The sequence below is a fragment of the Sardina pilchardus genome, chromosome 5 (assembly GCF_963854185.1).
Source record: "Sardina pilchardus chromosome 5, fSarPil1.1, whole genome shotgun sequence".
Taxonomy (NCBI): Eukaryota; Metazoa; Chordata; class Actinopteri; order Clupeiformes; family Clupeidae; genus Sardina; species Sardina pilchardus.
Genome location: NC_084998.1, coordinates 22,898,750 through 22,917,432, shown reverse-complemented (window position 1 = coordinate 22,917,432; position 18,683 = coordinate 22,898,750). Strand labels below are relative to the sequence as shown.

The following is an 18,683-nucleotide window of genomic DNA, read 5'->3' as shown; positions in this document are numbered from 1 at the left end:
CCACGCAAATGGCATTCTTATCTAGATATGAAATAAACAATGACTTATTTTGGCAAAAGCATTAATATATAGCTTGACAACATTGACCAGAGGATACAATGCATATTTCTCGTTCGTTCAACAACAACCCTCCATAACACCTCCACTGTCTGATCCCAGCGGGGTATTGTCAGTCAGGACACTCTTCCTTCCTGCCCGCCTCTAGCTCACAGTCAGGGCCCTCAATAGAAATGGGTCAGTGGTGACTCCAAAGTGCCGCGGCCGGTGACTGACATTTCACAGGTGTGACGCGCGCTCTCTCCGCTAGCGTCCCTCGGAGCAGATGACAAGCATTGTCTGGCAGGTAGTACCGAGCGCTGAATGGTGAGAGAGGAGCGAGGCAGGCGGCGAGCCCATCTGTTGTTTAGTGACTCCGCCATTTGTCGAGAGGCTCTCTGGACAGAGTCCGCGCTTCTCCACCGTACGTTAATGGGGATCGCTTGCCATTAAGAGTGAGGTGATATCCACTCGCCGCAAGCGAAAACAGGCAGACAATAGTCCACTTTCGCGGCACTTGTTGTTGTGTCCATCCGGGGCTGAGCGCGCGCAAGTAGATGGTTGGGCTGGAGAGAGTGTGTGTATGCAAGAGTACCTGCCAGAGAACGAGGCCACCGGATGGAGGCTCGGAGAGAGGTGCTGCTTATGCAACGGGTGTTCTGACAGGCGAGGAGCGGATGGAACCTGCTGGTGTCGAGTTCCTCGCGCTTCATCTCGGATCTGGAGTCAGAATTGAGAACGCGGAGACGGTTTCTTTGTTCCTTTTGGCTAAAGGCGGTATCCATTCCTCGCCGTAGCTCTTCAGCTCCCTGGGCTTTTGCACCTCACTCGCTCCTCGTCTGCTGTGAGGCCCCTTTGAAGAGCCTGACAGGGGAGCCGGTGGGGAGACGGGGTGGGGGGGGGGGGGGGGGGGGGGGGGGGGTTGGTGGCTGGGAGAAGGTGAAAAAAATCCACAGAGGAGCAAATAGTAACAGCACATGTGAGCAGAGAGCTGCAGAGCGATCGATGGCGCTCTCTTCATGAGGAATTCGGTCGCCGTATGGTCAGCGATATCTGCCAAGTTCACCCTATCATTCAAAAGCACTCATTCCAGATGGCTCTGCTTAACACAAGATTGCGGCTGAATGGCAGTTGATTACTGCAGCCCGACTACCTTGTGAAATTGTGTTCCAGAGACCCGGTGTTCTTGGGGGGGGGGGGGGGGGTTGTTTATTTTCAGGCCGCTCCCTCTCTCTGTTTACCCTTTTTTGTTATTTTCAGCTCAGAGCGCCTTTTTCCTTAAGCAATTAAATGACTTTACTGTGTAACAGTAAAAGCAGCGGCTGCCACCGCCACTGGCCCTGTGACTGTCAACAGAACGGACCATTGCTTTTTATGTGCTACTTTATATTCCGCCGCCCTCCTGATTAGTGCTTTACATATTCCATAAATGTGATCACACTGGGAAAGGCCATAGCAAAAGAAAGAAAAAAAAAACAGTAGGTAGGTTATTGAGGTTTTGCTTATTTAGACACAGTCAGCACGGACCTTTGCAAGTGCATGTTTACAGGCAAGTCAAATAGCACATCAAGCCCGCACTGTGGGCATGTGCATGCAATGTGCGCACACACAGACGCACACACACATACACACACACACACACACACACACACACGCACACACACACACACACACACACACACACACACACACACACACACACACACACACACAGAAACACATATACAACACACACACACACACACGTGGGTGTTGTCAGTTGGAAAGCGTGGTTTCATGGCAGGGAGCTAGAGAGGGAGAAGAAACAGTATGAGAGAGAGGCGAAAGAGCAGTAGAGATGGAGAGAGAAATTGAGCAAGAGACAAAGAATAGAATAGAATAGAATCTTTATTTGTCATTATTCAACAAGTTGAACGACGAAAATTGCAAGTGTCCACTAACAGTGCCAGTATAAAAATAAAGATAAGAGATAAAACCTAAAATATAAAAATATAAAATACATATAAATAAATATTTGGCAGCATTTAGAAGTGATATGGTTGATGGGTAGAAACTGGAGGAGAGGGAGAGAGATAGTGAGAGAGAAAAGAGAGAAAGAGAGAGAGAGGAATAGTGTTCAAATGAAATGTAAGCAGGAGGGAATAAGGGCTTGGTGTTTGGGCTGTGCCAGTTGAGCCATTCTTAAGGGGGAGCATCCTCCTAATAGCATGCCACTGTTTGTGAAGTATTTAAAAGCCTGTGGACTCACCTCATCCATATGCATTCAGAACCCCACAGACATTTACATGCATGGCTTGCACACCCATCTTTTTTTCTCCCTTTCTTTCTTCACTAGAGCAAAAGAAAAAAAAATGACAAGACACAGACAGGCTATTTCCCCCCTTATTTAGACATGGCAGGAGAGGAGGAGGGGAGATTCAGCCAGACAGGGGCCTCGTGGTGCTAGTCAGAGACTCGAGCGAAATCCATTTGGGAATTGGCCGTCTGAAACCTTTTCCCCCTTGCATGTGTCATCTTGTATTATGACCGGGCGCATAAAAGTAGTGACACGTTCACGGGGGCAGGGACAAAAGAGACAGCATTGGTTTGGATCCAGGCTGTTGCCCCACGCATTCCCAAAGGGTAGGTCTTGTCCAATGTCATGTGCACTGTGAAGATGTGGGGGGTTTCGGGTTGTGGCAGCGTAGCCTTGGTGCAGAAAGCCGTTGCTTTCATGACGGATCCCGTTTGGCTTTCAACTCAACAATTCTCTTATTTGGCTGAGCTCTAGTCAGGGGTACTATTTGCAACAGAGAAAATATTGCGCCATTATTACTTCTGGTCTGCGCTTCATAGCTGTCAAAGTCTCCTGATTGTGCTCGGAGAAATCCGGCGGGAGAACAAACAGGTGCTGGATGAATCAGAGGCTGAATATAAAGCAGTGCAAATCTACCCTCCAAGATTTCATCAGGATTTTAGTGCACAACCAGGCAAAAATGTTCAAGGAGCTTGGCTGATACTGATACCTTACTAGATCTACTGTATATGTGTGTGTTTGTTTGTGTTTGTGTGAGTGTGCGTTTGTGCGAGAGAAAGAGAGAGTGAGTGTGTGTGTATAAGTCTGTGTGTACACTCCAGAAAAACATCCCATCGTTGCTCAGAACCCCGCTCTTGTGAAAGCCTCTGAGAACACGGATATCTTAAGTTGCCGGCTGCTTCTTTTGGCCTCCGTGCGTGTTATAAAATGCAGATATCCTGCTGCAGTGTTGCACTACCCACCACAAACCTTGTAGTTTCCCATCATCCAAGTGTTCTCTCCCTCACCCTATCTCTATCCCTCTCACCCTCTCTCGCTCTCCCTCTCTCTATTCGTCTCTCCCTCTCTCTCTTTCTCTCTCTCTCTTTATCCCTCTCTCTCTATTCCTCTCTCCCTCTCTCTCTCTCTCACTCTCTATCCCTATCTCTCTCTCTCTCTCTTTCTCTCTCCCTCTCTCCCTCTCTCTCCTTGGTCCCTGGTGAGGCCCTCCGCTGGGCTCTTTGTAATCTTGTATCTGTGCGGTGTGAAAACTCCCCCAAGGCAGATTGTAGGAGTGTTGCTATCGGAAATAAGTTTATTTAGGAACAGCAGCCTCGCCTGCAGTAGCAGTTTATTATCCAGAGCAGTGAGTAAGTTATTGAGCCATCTCTCCCACTGTATTTTAGGCTCTTTTTTTCTGTTTGCATTTAAAAAAAAAGGAAAAAAAAAAGAAAATCAAGCAAATAATCATTTTGAGTGCAATTCTGTCCCCCCCCCCCACATCATGCTTCTTCCTCAGTTGTGATTTAGTCTCTTGACATCTTGCACAGTCAGTTTGAGCGTCTGAGGTTAAGCGAGATGTCTCACAGGGCGAAATCCCCTTCATGGCTGCTTTCCTCACAGTAGCGGATCACCGGCCCGCGTGGATAAGAGGCTTTGTGGGAAGACGCCACAGTGCTGGGGGATGCTGCTGTGGTGATGACTTTAATGGGTCTTTTCTCTCACTAATTGAATTTGCAAGGGCAGCATCCTGATGATCTCACCAGAAATGCCTCTGTTATCGCATCCAAAGTTGCACAGGTTCATTTATCAAAGTTTGACAAAAGCAGGGCACGACAGCATAAAAATGCTGTTTTTTAATACAGTGCAGCCTGTATTGTGTCTCCCATTTTCCATAGGATGACTTAAATGGATTAATCATCTCTCTCAGTTGAAGACGTATTTTCTCTCTCCTTCTGTTTACACATCTCGTGCTCACAGGGTTTAATGATGTTACTGGTAGCGGATACTGAGGCATCCGCAGAAGAGCTGAGACCACAAGCACATTTTAGGCTCAGAGCCACCAAGACTCTGTGGCAACTCAACTGGAAATGACCAGTCAGTTGGTTCTGCATTAGACTTGCAAAGGGGCTAAAAAAAATCAAATCAGAAAGCGATTTAGTCTCGAACGGGGCCAAATGCCGTACTCTCATTTGTCACATACTCGGAGAGGCGTTTCGCATGGACTGTTTGGGTTGCGGCTCAACCTCCTGATGAGAATAATGCACTGTGTGCGCCACAGGCCACTCTGGGAAGCAGAGAGGAGTAACAGAACCATAACACAGCATCTCCTGCATATTTTAAATCTGCAGTGCAGTCTTTCTACTAAAATGGAGAGCAAGCAGGGGGAATTCAAAGACATACTTGGCAACGTATGCAATAGAATTCCTATGGGATCAGATGAATGTTGTCAGCTATAGATGTCTGGACTGAGTGGTGTGTATTTTGGTGACATTGCTTGCCTTTGTTGCATCCTCTGGTAACACTTTGCTTGGATAGTCCGCCTACAGAGATAACAGACGGTTTGTTGAGATTCAGGTTGGGACGTTGAAATGGTCGTTGATCAATTACTAAATAGCACTTTAACCAAACCTAACTCCTAACCATAACCATAAAGTATTGTCCACAGACAGTAATCAGATCATCTGTAGATAGCCTTTAAAGGCAGTTTACTCCAAGAGCAAGAAGTATAACAAAAACAGCAAAAAAGTATCACTAGCTAATATGAATCCCCCTCCGGGATTATCACTAGCTAATATGAATCCCCCTTGGGGATCAATAAAGTATCTATCTATCTATATATCTATCTAATAACGTCCACAAAATTATAACAATAATGACATGAAGAAACGATAATGGTGGTGTCACTTTGAGTTGTTATAATTGTCATTCTTGGTATGAATGCCCTTTTCGGAGACCACCCAAGTGAAAAGTGACCTGTCCTCTTCCCTTTATCTCGTGTGTAGTTTGTGGCTCAGCCCAACTGCCAGCAGCTGCTGGCCACCCTGTGGTACGACAGCTTCCCGGGCTGGCGCCGGCGCCACTGGATGGTCAAGCTGGTCACCTGCTTCGTCATCGGGCTCCTCTTCCCCGTCTTCTCCCTGGTCTACCTGCTGGCGCCCAAGAGCGCGCTGGGCCTCTTCATCAAGAAGCCCTTCATCAAGTTCATCTGCCACACCGCCTCCTACCTCACCTTCCTCTTCCTCCTGCTGCTCGCCTCGCAGCACATCGTCCGCACCGACCTGCACGTGCAGGGCCCGCCGCCCACCGTGGTGGAGTGGATGATCCTGCCCTGGGTGCTGGGTAAGAGAGCGCACCGCACATGGTGGGAAGACAACACATGCAACAATGACAGTATACAGAGACATACAGTACAATACACGCATGCTGTAAGAATTCAACAATGACGGTATACAGAGACATGCAATACACGCATGGCGTAAAAATTCAACAACGATAATATACAGAGACATACAATATGTGCATGCTGTAAAAATTCAACAACGACAGTATACAGAGACATAGTCTACAATACACTTATGCTGTAAAATTCAACAACGACGGTATACAGAGACATAGTCTACAATACACTTATGCTGTAAAAATTCAACAATGACAGTATACAGAGACATACTGTACACATACGGCAATATTCATTGACATACACATAAATGAATAAAAGATTATTTATCGATACACACCTACCATTACAACAATGACAGGGAAGCTACACCAGGTGCATAACTGAAGCGATCCGTTCGCATTGCGGCTGCTGCAACAATTAACCTCCACTATAATCAGTGGAAGTAGCTATAACAGATGTGATAGCAGTGTGTATATTTTTAAAAAATAGATCAGTCCTCAAAAATTGATTTTACACGCCGCGAATGGAACGCTTCAGTTATGCGCCTGGTGTAGCTTCCCTGTCACCGTATACTAAGACATACACATGCTGTACAAATTTGACAACGACAGTGTTCACAGATATGCACATACTATTACAAGAGTGACAAAGAGACAAACTCATAAACATTATACAGAGACAAATTCAACGACTGTATTCACAGACATACACATATGACAATACTCACAAACGTACATTTACAACAGCAGTTATAACAGACACATGACAACATTCATGGACATACACACATACCAAGATAACAACAGTAGTAACAGACATACATACAATTATAACAATGATATTATACATTGTAATAACAGATGGGAAATGTATCGCTTTTTTTTTTTTTTATTCATTATTATGCAAAAAATGCTGCATTGACACATTTCACTACAGTATATGGCAGCACACCATACTGCATATGGCATATGGCGTTGTTGTGGCCAGTGCTGCTCTACGGGTTATTTTATGCTGGTTGTGAAGTAGATGGACGTGGGTTAGAGAGAGTGTGGAATGGGTGGGTGGCTGGAAATGATGACGTTCACCACTCGGCTGTGAACACACAGTCCCGTGTAGCCGAGGAGAAGATAGCATCTTTGCTGTTACATCAGAGTTGCAGCAAATAATGAAACAGCTTTGATGGAGATGTGCAATAACAGTATGCCGTGTGAAAACATGTCATCCTATTTCATGCCAATCATGAACTATTCCCCTAGTCTGAGTGAAGCTTTTGAATCGGGTAGAGATCTCTTCATCACAGATGCATTCGTACGCCATAAATGACATATGCAAGTCTCAAAAAGAACCATGAGATGGTTTCAGGTCTTCTGTACGCCAAGGTTAGATCCTCTGCATCTTAATTCATGTTAATGTGTGATAATACAGTAATCTTCTTTACATAATATGTTAACATGATGGTTACATCTTTAGATCCAAACCCAAAGCCTCACTGTAAGTACATTAGAACATACAGCAATAAAACATAGAATGACAAGAAACAGAATGTTGCAATTGATTACACATTAAGTAGACAGTGCCTAAAGCTATTTAGGAGAAAGGTTAACCTTATTTGTTTTAATTTGCATATGGTTTTATGTGGTACAGTAGCTGCGTGTGGGTAATTGTGAGTAATCATCACTTTTGGTCCACAGGCTTCATCTGGGCCGAGATTAAAGAGATGTGGGATGGTGGCTTCACAGAGTATGTTCACGATTGGTGGAACCTGATGGATTTTGCTATGAATTCACTCTACTTGGCCACCATATCTCTGAAAATGGTCGCTTACTTCAAGGTACAACCGGTTACACATTTGGTTGAAAATGAACTGCAGCTATACAGTAAATCAACTTTGATAAATATCCTTTGCCATTTCTGGACTCAGCCATGCTAAGCAAAAGCAATTATCTTTCACAGATGATAATATATCATCACAGGCTTCTATCAGACCAAGATATAAACCTCAAAGCTCACTTTGATGTATATTAATCAACCTAATCTATGTAGCCTTTCACCTTCTTCAGAAATTATCTCTGCAACCAAGACGTGTTGCAATTGAATTTCTGTCTATTTTCATATTTGTCTATTTGATGAAAACTCACAAACTATTACTAATGAGAAATTACTGTATTGTGATTTAACAAAGCGTTTTTTGTCATTCGCTGTTTATATTTTGAGAATGGAAACAGTGTCCCATATAAAGATAAATGGAATCTCCATTTCTCTTGACTTTAATTGTAATACATAATTCTTTATCCATCTCTTTTTTAAACAAACTAATGACACACTTTGATCTCGTTTTCTCCGTCTCATTTGCCCCTACCCCGTACCGCCCCAAAAGTACAACAGCTCTCGCCCACGTGAGGAGTGGGAGATGTGGCACCCGACGCTCATCGCCGAGGCCCTGTTCGCCATCGCCAACATCTTCAGCTCGCTGCGCCTCATCTCGCTCTTCACGGCCAACTCGCACCTGGGCCCGCTGCAGATCTCGCTGGGCCGCATGCTGCTGGACATCCTCAAGTTCCTCTTCATCTACTGCCTGGTGCTGCTGGCCTTCGCCAACGGCCTCAACCAGCTCTACTTCTACTACGAGACGCAGGCGTCCGACGAGCCCAACAACTGCAAGGGCATCCGCTGTGAGAAGCAGAACAACGCCTTCTCCACGTAAGTACCACCACCAAGACATTTCATTTCGGACAACCGAAACATTTCAGTGTTTTCTCAAGTGCCACCAAGATATTTCAGTGTTCTGCCAAGGATTTGGTGAAAAATGTGCCGCATTGTGTGAGGAGAGGAAATGACAGCATACATCTGTCGTTGGCACTAGTGCAGACTTGGGCAAAGTCAGTCTGGAGGGCTGTTGTCAGATGTGACTATAGTCAGGGGGCATGGCGGATTATTTATCTCACTGCATCGGCAACAGTTGTGTGATTTATGATGGGTTTTTTTTTCTACCTGTAATTGAAGAAGACATTTCAGCACCGTAAGATTGGTACAGAGAGGCAAATGATGTCCTTTTCTTTTCAACACCTGCATTATTGAAGATGATTTATCGGAGTTGTTCCCACATGAGTGCTTTAATATTCTGGCCATATTGTTTTCATTCATCTATTTCAGGGGCAGAGAAGGACGCAGCATGTGCGAACAGATTAAATAGATACTGTGGATGGAGAGGGGGGGCATATTTAGAGAGGAAAAGCTCCTTTCACATCCTGTCATCTCCTCCAGAGCTGGAGTTCATTTTGAAAGTGAATTCTCTGGCTTATATGGCTTAATGGAGACGATCAGATCAACAGACAGACTTCATATTATGCATTCCTTATCACAATGTAATTACACAATAATTAGTACACCATTGTGACTGTGGAATAGAATGAATTACAAAGACCCCAATGAGAGCTTAGGCTTAAGTGATACAGAGTAACAAAGTGCAGTTACACATGGATAAGAAGCATGTTACATAATGGCATTACATGTACATACTGGTACATTGTAACGAGAGCTGTGTAACAAATTCACTATTTAAGCATTCTTCTTCAAGGCATAATGTTTTCACAACGCTTTTACAGTAAATCTCTCTAAACAAACTAGACATTTTCCCGCTGTTTGTTATGATTTCATGGGAGCACAGCAGGTTGTAATAAAACTGGAGCGGTGTTTGTTTTGATTATCATGTTTTAAAACAGTATGGCAACCCGCCCAGCTAAATGTGCTCTGTGTGTATATAACACTGCATAAATAATAAAGTAATTTACTTTAGTAGCAAATAATTTATAGCTAACTCAAGATGCAAAGTAAATGTGGCAGCAAAGATGTGAGGGAAGGTATTCGGATATATAGGACACGAGTACACACAGTTTCCTCATCATTTATTTAATTGCAGATATCTTCTTCAGTCATTAATGTATACTACTGCATGCTTTTCTTGATACCAAAGGCAGGGAAAACTGCCTATGCTTGTATGTTTTCTCCTTCCCTTTATTGCCTGCATTTTTCCTGTCCTGTTTTGATCTTTGCTGAGGAGGAGAAACACACTTCCTGAAGCAAGAGTCTCTCTGTTGGGGTACAGACTTTTCCTGGCAAATAAATGTCTCTCCACAGTGCTCTTTCCAGCCAGTCAATCTAAGGTTGTCAGTTCCAAGATGAAGTCTCACCCTGCAGCGGACACTGGGGCCAAAAACATGTCCAAAGTCACCATAGATATACTGTATGTTTTGGTCTGTGAGTGATGAACATAATGTTGGTGGCTTTAAATGGATTCAATGATCACTTTTGTTGACACATTCCTCCAACCCCAGTAGCCAAAACAAGTGAAAACAATACAAGTTAAGGAGGTTTTGCCATTTACGCGTCACAGATATCTTCTCATCTGTCACCATGTCATTTTCTGTGCGCAGTTATATACTGTAGCAGAAGATATATCACAGACATATGCAAGATCTTTGAAGCATCATCTCACAGGTCTATGTCAAGCCAGTCTTGACAGGAACACTGTGTGTTTCTGCCTATGGCAATGTACAAGAAGGAATAAAGAGAATTCAGCCTTCTAATCCAACCATGCTCTCTTCCATCAATGCTGTGATAAAAGTCCAGCCAAGACTTTGCCCTCATGAGTTCAAGTTGAACGTCATCCTGATGGAGCAAAGTAGTGTGATGGGGGTACATCCTTTCGCCTGCCACTTCTCTCTCTCTCTCTCTCTCTCTCTCTCTCTCTCTCTCTCTCTCTCTCGCGCTCGGTCACTGTCTTGATTCTCTTTGTCCCTGTTTGTTCCCACTTTCCTCCTCCTGTTCCTCTGTTCCTGTCTGCGGTCTCTTCGCTGTCTGTCTCTCTGAATAAATGATGTCAGCAGCGCTGTTCTCATCAAGGGAAGCGTTCTGCCTGCCTGCCGACTGCAGCCGTAGCTGGGAGCCAGTGTGTGTTCTCTCCCTGCCTGGTCCTCCCATCGCTTGATTTCATCTGCACATCGTGTTTAGCCTAATGGGAATCCATCTAAATTATTGAACTGCCGAGGCACATCTGGAGCTGTGGCACTGCCTTTCTTATTGTTTTGCGATTCTCCAACTTACCTCCCAATTTCACTGACTGTGCAGAGACTGCAGATATTCAGAGAAATCACACTAATATACGAGACCGTGTTGGAGGTGTTTTGTTTTACAAATCACAAGCAAAAGCCGCAGCGTTTGTAATATGCGTGGAAGAAATTGAAATGAAATCCAGGCGGGCATATTTTCACTTATCTATGTTTACTTTTTCTGCAGGTTGTTTGAAACTCTACAGTCACTTTTCTGGTCAGTGTTTGGGCTCCTCAACCTGTACGTCACCAACGTCAAAGCACGACACGAGTTCACGGAATTTGTGGGGGCGACCATGTTTGGCACTTACAATGTCATCTCCCTGGTGGTGTTACTCAACATGCTCATTGCCATGATGAACAACTCGTACCAGCTCATAGCGGTAAGATATGCGCCAGCTGAAATGCTATATGCCCTGTCTCCGTGTGTTGCAAAAACCAACGACATTTTCTAAATATAGATAACGCCTTCTCTGAATATCTCTTAAAGATCCTCACGCAACGGCCACATCCTTTCTGAATGTGCTATGCCATGTTAAATGTTTAAAGCGTCCCCCTGTCTTGGCTCTCTGCCCTTGCTCTCACGTACAGGACCACGCCGACATCGAGTGGAAGTTCGCTCGAACGAAGCTGTGGATGAGCTACTTTGACGAGGGCGCCACGCTGCCCCCGCCCTTTAACATCGTCCCCAGCCCCAAGTCGGTGTGGTACCTGTGCGTGTGGGTGCACAGCCGGCTGTGCGCCAAGGGACAGCCCAACCCCGAGGAGCAGAAGAAGCACGAGAACTTCAAGGAGCTAACGGTGAGAAACAGACAACGCCCAGAGAAAATATGTTATATAGAAATAGGACTCTGACCTGAATATTTAAAATCGTTTTAGCCAAAGCCAAAATATATTAGGTGGTCATGTCCTTGTCTCTCTCCTATATTTCACCAGTTGGGAACCGATTATGGGATGGATCTTGGGTACTGGATTTCCCAGAAGCCCTATTGTGTAATGACCGTTATTAAATAATAGAGAGAATAGTATTCTGAGCCCAGTGCTATGAGTTACTGCAGTCATTATACAACACTGCTTTCTGGAAATGTTCCCTTAAGCCATAAACTTTGCATGGTCTTCTGAGTCTGTACTCTTGGTCTAACCCCTCACCGATGCACACTTTTAATGACTGTGCTAAGAGTTGTGCCAAAATGCTTTTGTTTCTCCTTGTCTTGTCTTCAATTTCGTTTTCTCCAGATAAGCTCAGAATTGCATTGCAGGGAGCAGACATTTCCTTGATTGCTGCTGCTGTCGTTGTGTTTGTCTGTGTCTAATAATAATAGTGGGCTGCTGTGTGGTCCCTCTGTGTGTTTTGTTTAGAGAATTAAATGTACATTTGCATTTCTGTATAGTATCCCTCACCGTAATCTGCTCAACACCAATATCACGCCTCTGTAGTTTTTTTTTTTTATTATTATTATTTTCCCCCATTAAATCAGGACTTACTGTACAAGCCAATGATTACATTCGGGTGGCCACGTCAACTGTTTGGATAAAGCTAGAAGGTTGGAGCCGCATTAAATTGTTTGCCACAGCTGCAGACTCGGTGTGCATCAGTTCAAACATAGCGGGGAGCATCGGAGCGTGATGCCTGGCCGTCCACACATTTGAACAGTTTCTTTTTTTCCCAACGCATACGCTATGAGAGAGAGAGAGAGAACCCTGGGCTGTCCAGCTTCGAGTTGCAGTAGCCCGCCACATGTTGCTAGGCAACCGGCGCTTCAACCATACCGATTCCCCTGACATCCCCCCCATCAGATGAACTTCTCTCCTCTTTGAGCAAGGGATCGACTGTTTCGCTACTCTCTCCTGCAAGCGTAGTCACCCACGTTCACCCACACATGCAGTAGAGAGACACACACACACACACACACACACACACACACACACACACACACACACACACACACACACAGAAACACACACAAATACACACATAGTACAGAACAGATGAGATGGTTTGGGATGAGAGCTATTATATAAGGCACCTCATTCTCACTTTTTGAAATCCGAGCTAAACCTGCAGAGCTAGCAGGCTGTTACACTGCTGGCATCACCACCCCAAGCTCTCCAAATCCCCACAGCAGAAGTTTGATCAAGGGATTTTATTGATTGGTACATTGCTCAAGGAACTCCGGGACAAGATGTCACATCTAATATTGATTTGGCCTGCTGAAGTTTCTATATTAGGAAGTATGTGAATTTGTCATGGTAAAAAGGGATTCTCTAAATTTAAAAGACTGTAAGTTGAAGATTCATCCTCCAAGTCCATGATCTATCAGTAGGACCATATATCAGCTCACAATTCAAAGAGTGCACACATGAGTGCCTGTTCATCATTGTTTTAAATCGTTCTTGATCACAATCTTTACTTAATTATTACATCTTGGCAGTTTCAGATGTCAATTATGATTTTGCTCTTCCTGTGATTTCAGGAGCGTCATGCTGACAACCTCATTCAGAATCAGCATTATCAGGTAAGACACATGCTTTCACGGCAAAAGATTACAGGGGTCTGTGATAGGGACATAGCCTGTAGAACCAGTCACTTCATTCATTTGACCAGGCCAAGCTCCACAGGTGATATTTTCAAATTGTGGAACTGGGCAATGACATTTACTAAATTAGTTTTTTATCAGCTCAAAGATATTCACTGCATTTGAGATATCCGTCTATCTTTATTCTTCATAAATGACAACACGCATTCTCAAATGTGACTGGTTTGGTAGTGAAACTGAAACAGTAACGGGACCGAACAGTTAGAGCATATCTTGGCCAGATTCCACATGAGCCTCTCCCCTCTTGAGACACTCCCCACTGGTTGTTGATTGGTGTTCTTTTCAGCATGGCTTTTGAAGAGGGCTTGCAAATAAAGCACACAGGCTTAAGTCAGTGTCTGAAGACAGACTAGAGGGGATATCTCTACCAATAGAGATACACACTAAAATGCAACTGCAACAAATGAAAGGTTCACCCACAACCAGTGCAATATTTAATCTATAATTATCGGATTACGATATATTCTCAAAATGGGCATTGGTTTCCACATTGAGGCATGGCTAGGCATGAATGTTTGCATTTATGTGCGTTAATCTTTGACGGTAAGTGTAACGATGAAAAGAGCCAGACTGCTGTACTATGCCACATATAATTAATCTGTTTTAGAGCGCTCTATTTTTTTTTTTTCTAATGTGATTATTTGTTTAGTCAGTGGCTGTCAAGAGAATGACTCCCAGAGAAAAAGAAGAGAAGGGGGGAGGGGGGAAAGAAGAAAAAAAAAACCTTTATAAATGAAAAGTGTCCCCCGTGTCCTTGTCACTGGTGTGTATGTCAGGGGGAGGCTTGAGCCGTTAATCTCGTTTCCATCGCCGAAACAGTCTGACCGTTGGCTTTCCGGCTCGTTTGCCCATCACGCTAATTGTGGCTTGGCCTGCCTTCAGTGGCGTCCCTCTGCCGCCCCCTCCCCAGGCCTGCGCTCTGCTCTGCTCTGCTCTGCTGCGAGCTGCCTGCCTGCCTGCCTGCCTGCCTGCCTGAGCTCCCCTACTGATTGCTAATGTGCCTTGGACTTCACCACCAGTGCAGCGCCAGCTAACAGCCGTCTGCCGGATAATGAACAGGCATCAGCGGGAGGGGAAATAAATAAATAAATAAATAAAATAAAATAAATAAATAGATAAATAAAGGGGATAAATAAAGAAATAAACGAGATAGATAAATAAGCAAGCAAGCACGACACTGCTGTTGGACTGGCGCATGCACACGATGCAGGGATGAGGATGACGAGAGCTGAGCTGTCAGTACAACAGATCCTTAGGTTCTGCATCGGCAGATCGAGGGGTGGTGGTGGTGGTGGTGGTGGTGGCGTTCAGACAGGCTAAGGGATCACTGTGCACGGAGCTGCACCAACTGGACAATGTATGACGGCCTGGGGAGAGTATGACAGCTTTAGCGATGGGTCGATAGATGCAGGACCATTCATTTATTGAGCAGTACAACACTACACGCTGAACAGGGAAGTGCAGGGAATCGAGTTGCGAGCGTGTCAAAGCTGCTCGCCTCTCCGAACCTGAGCGCACAGACCACTTCTCCTCCATTCTTCAGGATGTCTTATATGTACTGCACCGCAGCAGTGGCACTGTAGCTTATGCTGTGCTAAACATGTAAATAAATGCAAATATATGCATGTCCAGATTTCCACCTCTAGCAATCACATATGTCATAAATATGCCTGTTCTCCGTGATCGAATTAAAACAGAAAATATGCTCATGTAAACAAGAGCCTGGTCCCTCATGGATGTCTCAAAAATGCTTTCTCCTTATGTCAATAAAATAGTCAATACAGTGTTAATAATAATAATAATAATAATAATAATAATATTATTATTATCATCACATGTTTTTACAAGGGTTTTGGGGTAGTTGAAATATAAAAATAACCCTTCTTTCTCTTTGAAATACAGGAAGTAATTAGGAACCTGGTGAAGAGGTATGTTGCTGCAATGATCCGCAGTGCAAAGACTGATGAAGGCCTGACAGAGGAAAACTTCAAAGTGAGTTACAGATGATGGCCTGTCCAAAATCTGACGCTCATTACTTACATTCTTTTTATTTCTTCACTTCTAAATGTTTTCACGACTAAATGTGACACTCATAAGTCCTATCGACATATAAATCCAAGAGAAAATATTATAGTATTATGATATTTCATTTCCTCTTAATTATTTAGGACCAGTGATAGGAAAGAATGGGATTCTCTGTATGTACAGGTAGTATTTACAGTGAAATGTTGATCACTGAGATCTCTTCCTCTCTGTTCTCCGTGCAGGAGCTGAAGCAGGACATCTCCAGCTTTCGCTACGAGGTGCTGGACCTGCTGGGCAACCGCAAGCCGCCCCGCCGCACCTACTCGTCCAGCAGCGACGCCACGCAGCAGGACGAGGACCCCGCCGACGACCTCAAAGCCAAAAGCCCCAAGGGCGTGTCCTTCAGCCTCTCCTCGTCGTCCGACAAGCGCTCGCGGGACTCCGAGTACGGCGTGTCGGCGCTCTTCCACTCCATGTCGGGCGCGGCGGACGACTCGCCCGCGGAGGGTCCGGCGCCGGAGGAGGAGGACGACGACGACGAGGCCGGCGATGCCGACGGCGACGGCGGCGCGCCGGCCAACGACAAGAAACCAAAGAGCAACGGCCTGCGCAAGTTCACGTGCTCGTCGGCGTTCATCCGCAACGGCGGGCGCCTGCAGCGCTTCTCGCGCTCCAAGAAGGACTCGCTGCGGCGGCTGGGCCTGCTCTTCTCCCGCATGAACGGCCACCTGCCCGAGCCCGCCGGCGCCTCGCGCTCCGCCTACAGCATCTCGGACGGCGTGGACCTCCGCATGGCCGCCGCCGAGCCCCCGCCGCAGGTCACCCGCAGCGAGATGCACCTCCACCGGCTGGGGGGGCTCGGGCTGGACGAGATGGTGGCGGGGGCGTCCCACCACCACCACCACCACCACCAGCAGCAGCAGCACCACCAGCAGCGGCATCAGCACCACCACCACCGGCAGCAGCTGGAGCAGCAGCAGCGGCAGTCCAACGGGCGGGACGGCGTCCTGCTCCTGCGGCCGCCCTCGACGGGGCAGCCCCCGGCCCTGGGGCCCCTGCACTGTGCTTCCAGCATCACGGCGTCCAGCTCGCGCCTGCTCAGCTCCAGCGAGGACATGATGTGCGAGGGCTGGGTGGGGCCCTGCGACAGCCTGGGGTCCATCAGCTGGACAGGAGATCAGGAGGAGTCGGTCACCACTCAGCTCTGAGGCCTTGCTTTTGGCAGAGTGACTTCTGACCATTTTTTTTTACTGCATAAAAAAAAGCATGGGCATGCACTCTTAAGTCCAGGATGAAAACAGAGAAACTCTTGGCTTGGCTAGCCACGGCGACACAACAGGGACATCACTATACTCCTATAAGAGGTGTTCAGTAGCCCGGTAAAAAAACAAACTGGTTGTGAATGGGAGAAACTGAGAGAAACACATTTACTCTACCTGCAAGATATTACTGGCAAATAATTAGACTTAACATACTGTATTTATTGGAAAAAAGCAAGCTTAGTTTATGGCAATATTGGGGCATATTCTGCCCTCATTGCATTTTTTTTAATTATTATTTTTGTTTATATTTGTATCACTTCAGTGCAAATTCTGTCATGTCCAGCTTCAGCTGATTGAGATGTCGAGTGTCAGAGAGTGAATGAGTCTGGACGTGCATTCTCCCTCTGACTGTGCCAAAGCTTCACATGTAATGTCTAATCCAGCATGGCACAATTCATAAAGCTATCACATCCATGCGTTTGTGCAATGTCTGCTTTTCTTTTCATTTGAACTGATAAGCTTGTGGCTAACTATGGCAACAGTGTTGACTAGGTGAGGATTGAAGTACAGCTTAGACAGCTAGAATATTCCGTTTTTGGATGCTGTGGGTAAAAATGACCACTGAGGCTGTGTGAAGAAAGCTGCCTCAGGGAAGATTAGATCGAGATGTTTTTAGTTGTACTGTCATCAGACAATGCAGGTGATTATAATAATATCCTCATAAGCATTCATTATATCTTGTCTTGCATTGTGTTAGAAAGACCTGAATGAAAACAACAAAATTTCTACCCTTAAAATAGCATCTAAACTCTTCCCTATACAAACTATCATTGAATTAACATGTTTACCATTATAAATAATTAGGGTTTACTAATTTATTTTAGAAAGTGAAGAAATTATCATTATGTTTTATAATAAAATTTTATTTTTCTATATTTTTTCCTGGGATGATGACCATGATTTTTGTTATACACCAAGAAGCATGGTATTCCTCAGTATATGAATGAGTTGGGAATTTTATACCTTGTTTTGGCTTGAGACTGAAATTTAAATTTCTATGGCATCCATTTTGTTTCAGATCAATGTGACATTTGTCTCTTGAATTAAATAATAAATCAGTATCATATTGTAGAGAATCTGATAGTATCTACTTTATCAAGAGTCCTTCCCTTCTGGTGTACATTTCCCAGAGACCAAAAAATGAAACCATTCATGTTTTTATTTTATTTTTTAGATGAAGGCATACATATTTAAAACCACCAATTACTACTGATAATATTGAATAAAGGTTAAGTCTTCAATTATGTATCTCTTCAGAAAGAGCAAGGTGCATGGTGTCGTTATTTTATTACTGTAATGCTGTGTGACACAGGTGGGGGTACTGGCTGGTCAGTGTGTTGGGTGGTTGTAGAGCCAAATGAGACTCGTGGAAGACTTGCCTGTGTGTCCCTGACCCCAGGGGTCGTCTTCCAGTGAGAGGTTGAACGAGGAAGAGGATGAGACATGGATGAGATGAAGGTTCAAAGCAAAAAGAGAACTTAATGTTTGCACTGTGGGATGTAAAATGGGGTTAAAATAGAGAGCTGGGTTGAGAGATATTAACAAAAAATGAATACAGTAAGAGATGTCTCAGATTTGGCATTTGGCATCACAGACACACAATGGTGTACAGTACAGTACCTTTGTTCAACTGAACCTTGTTTTTTTTTACCCCTCAGTCCATACAGGAGTGGTATGCACAGGTAGTATGCCCTAAAACAAACAAACAAAGAAACAAAAAAAAATTAGTTGCCTCCTTCGGACTGAAACAAGATACTATATGATGTAGAGTGGGCTATGTACTCAATCCATAACTATTTGTGGGGTAAGAGGGAACAGCTTTGAAGTTCAGTCTCCCAGAGGACAGACACAAATAGACATATTTTCCAAAAACGTAGATAAAACATTATCTGGCAGTCTGGTTCAACCAATCACTGA

At 44.8% G+C, this 18,683-nt stretch overlaps 1 protein-coding gene across 1 annotated transcript in view; it reads left to right on the top strand.

Moving 5' to 3' along the window:
* Positions 1-17,966, top strand: part of LOC134079592 (short transient receptor potential channel 5-like) — a 37,210-nt gene extending 19,244 nt beyond the window's left edge. Inside the window, exons 5-12 of the mRNA XM_062535686.1 lie at positions 5,317-5,653; positions 7,406-7,545; positions 8,092-8,414; positions 11,010-11,205; positions 11,414-11,623; positions 13,297-13,338; positions 15,322-15,411; positions 15,687-17,966. Coding sequence (XP_062391670.1) covers positions 5,317-5,653; positions 7,406-7,545; positions 8,092-8,414; positions 11,010-11,205; positions 11,414-11,623; positions 13,297-13,338; positions 15,322-15,411; positions 15,687-16,652 — 2,304 coding nt within the window. The 3' untranslated portion in view covers positions 16,653-17,966. The remainder of the gene's footprint in view (positions 1-5,316; positions 5,654-7,405; positions 7,546-8,091; positions 8,415-11,009; positions 11,206-11,413; positions 11,624-13,296; positions 13,339-15,321; positions 15,412-15,686) is intronic.
* Positions 17,967-18,683: the final 717 nt, after the last annotated feature.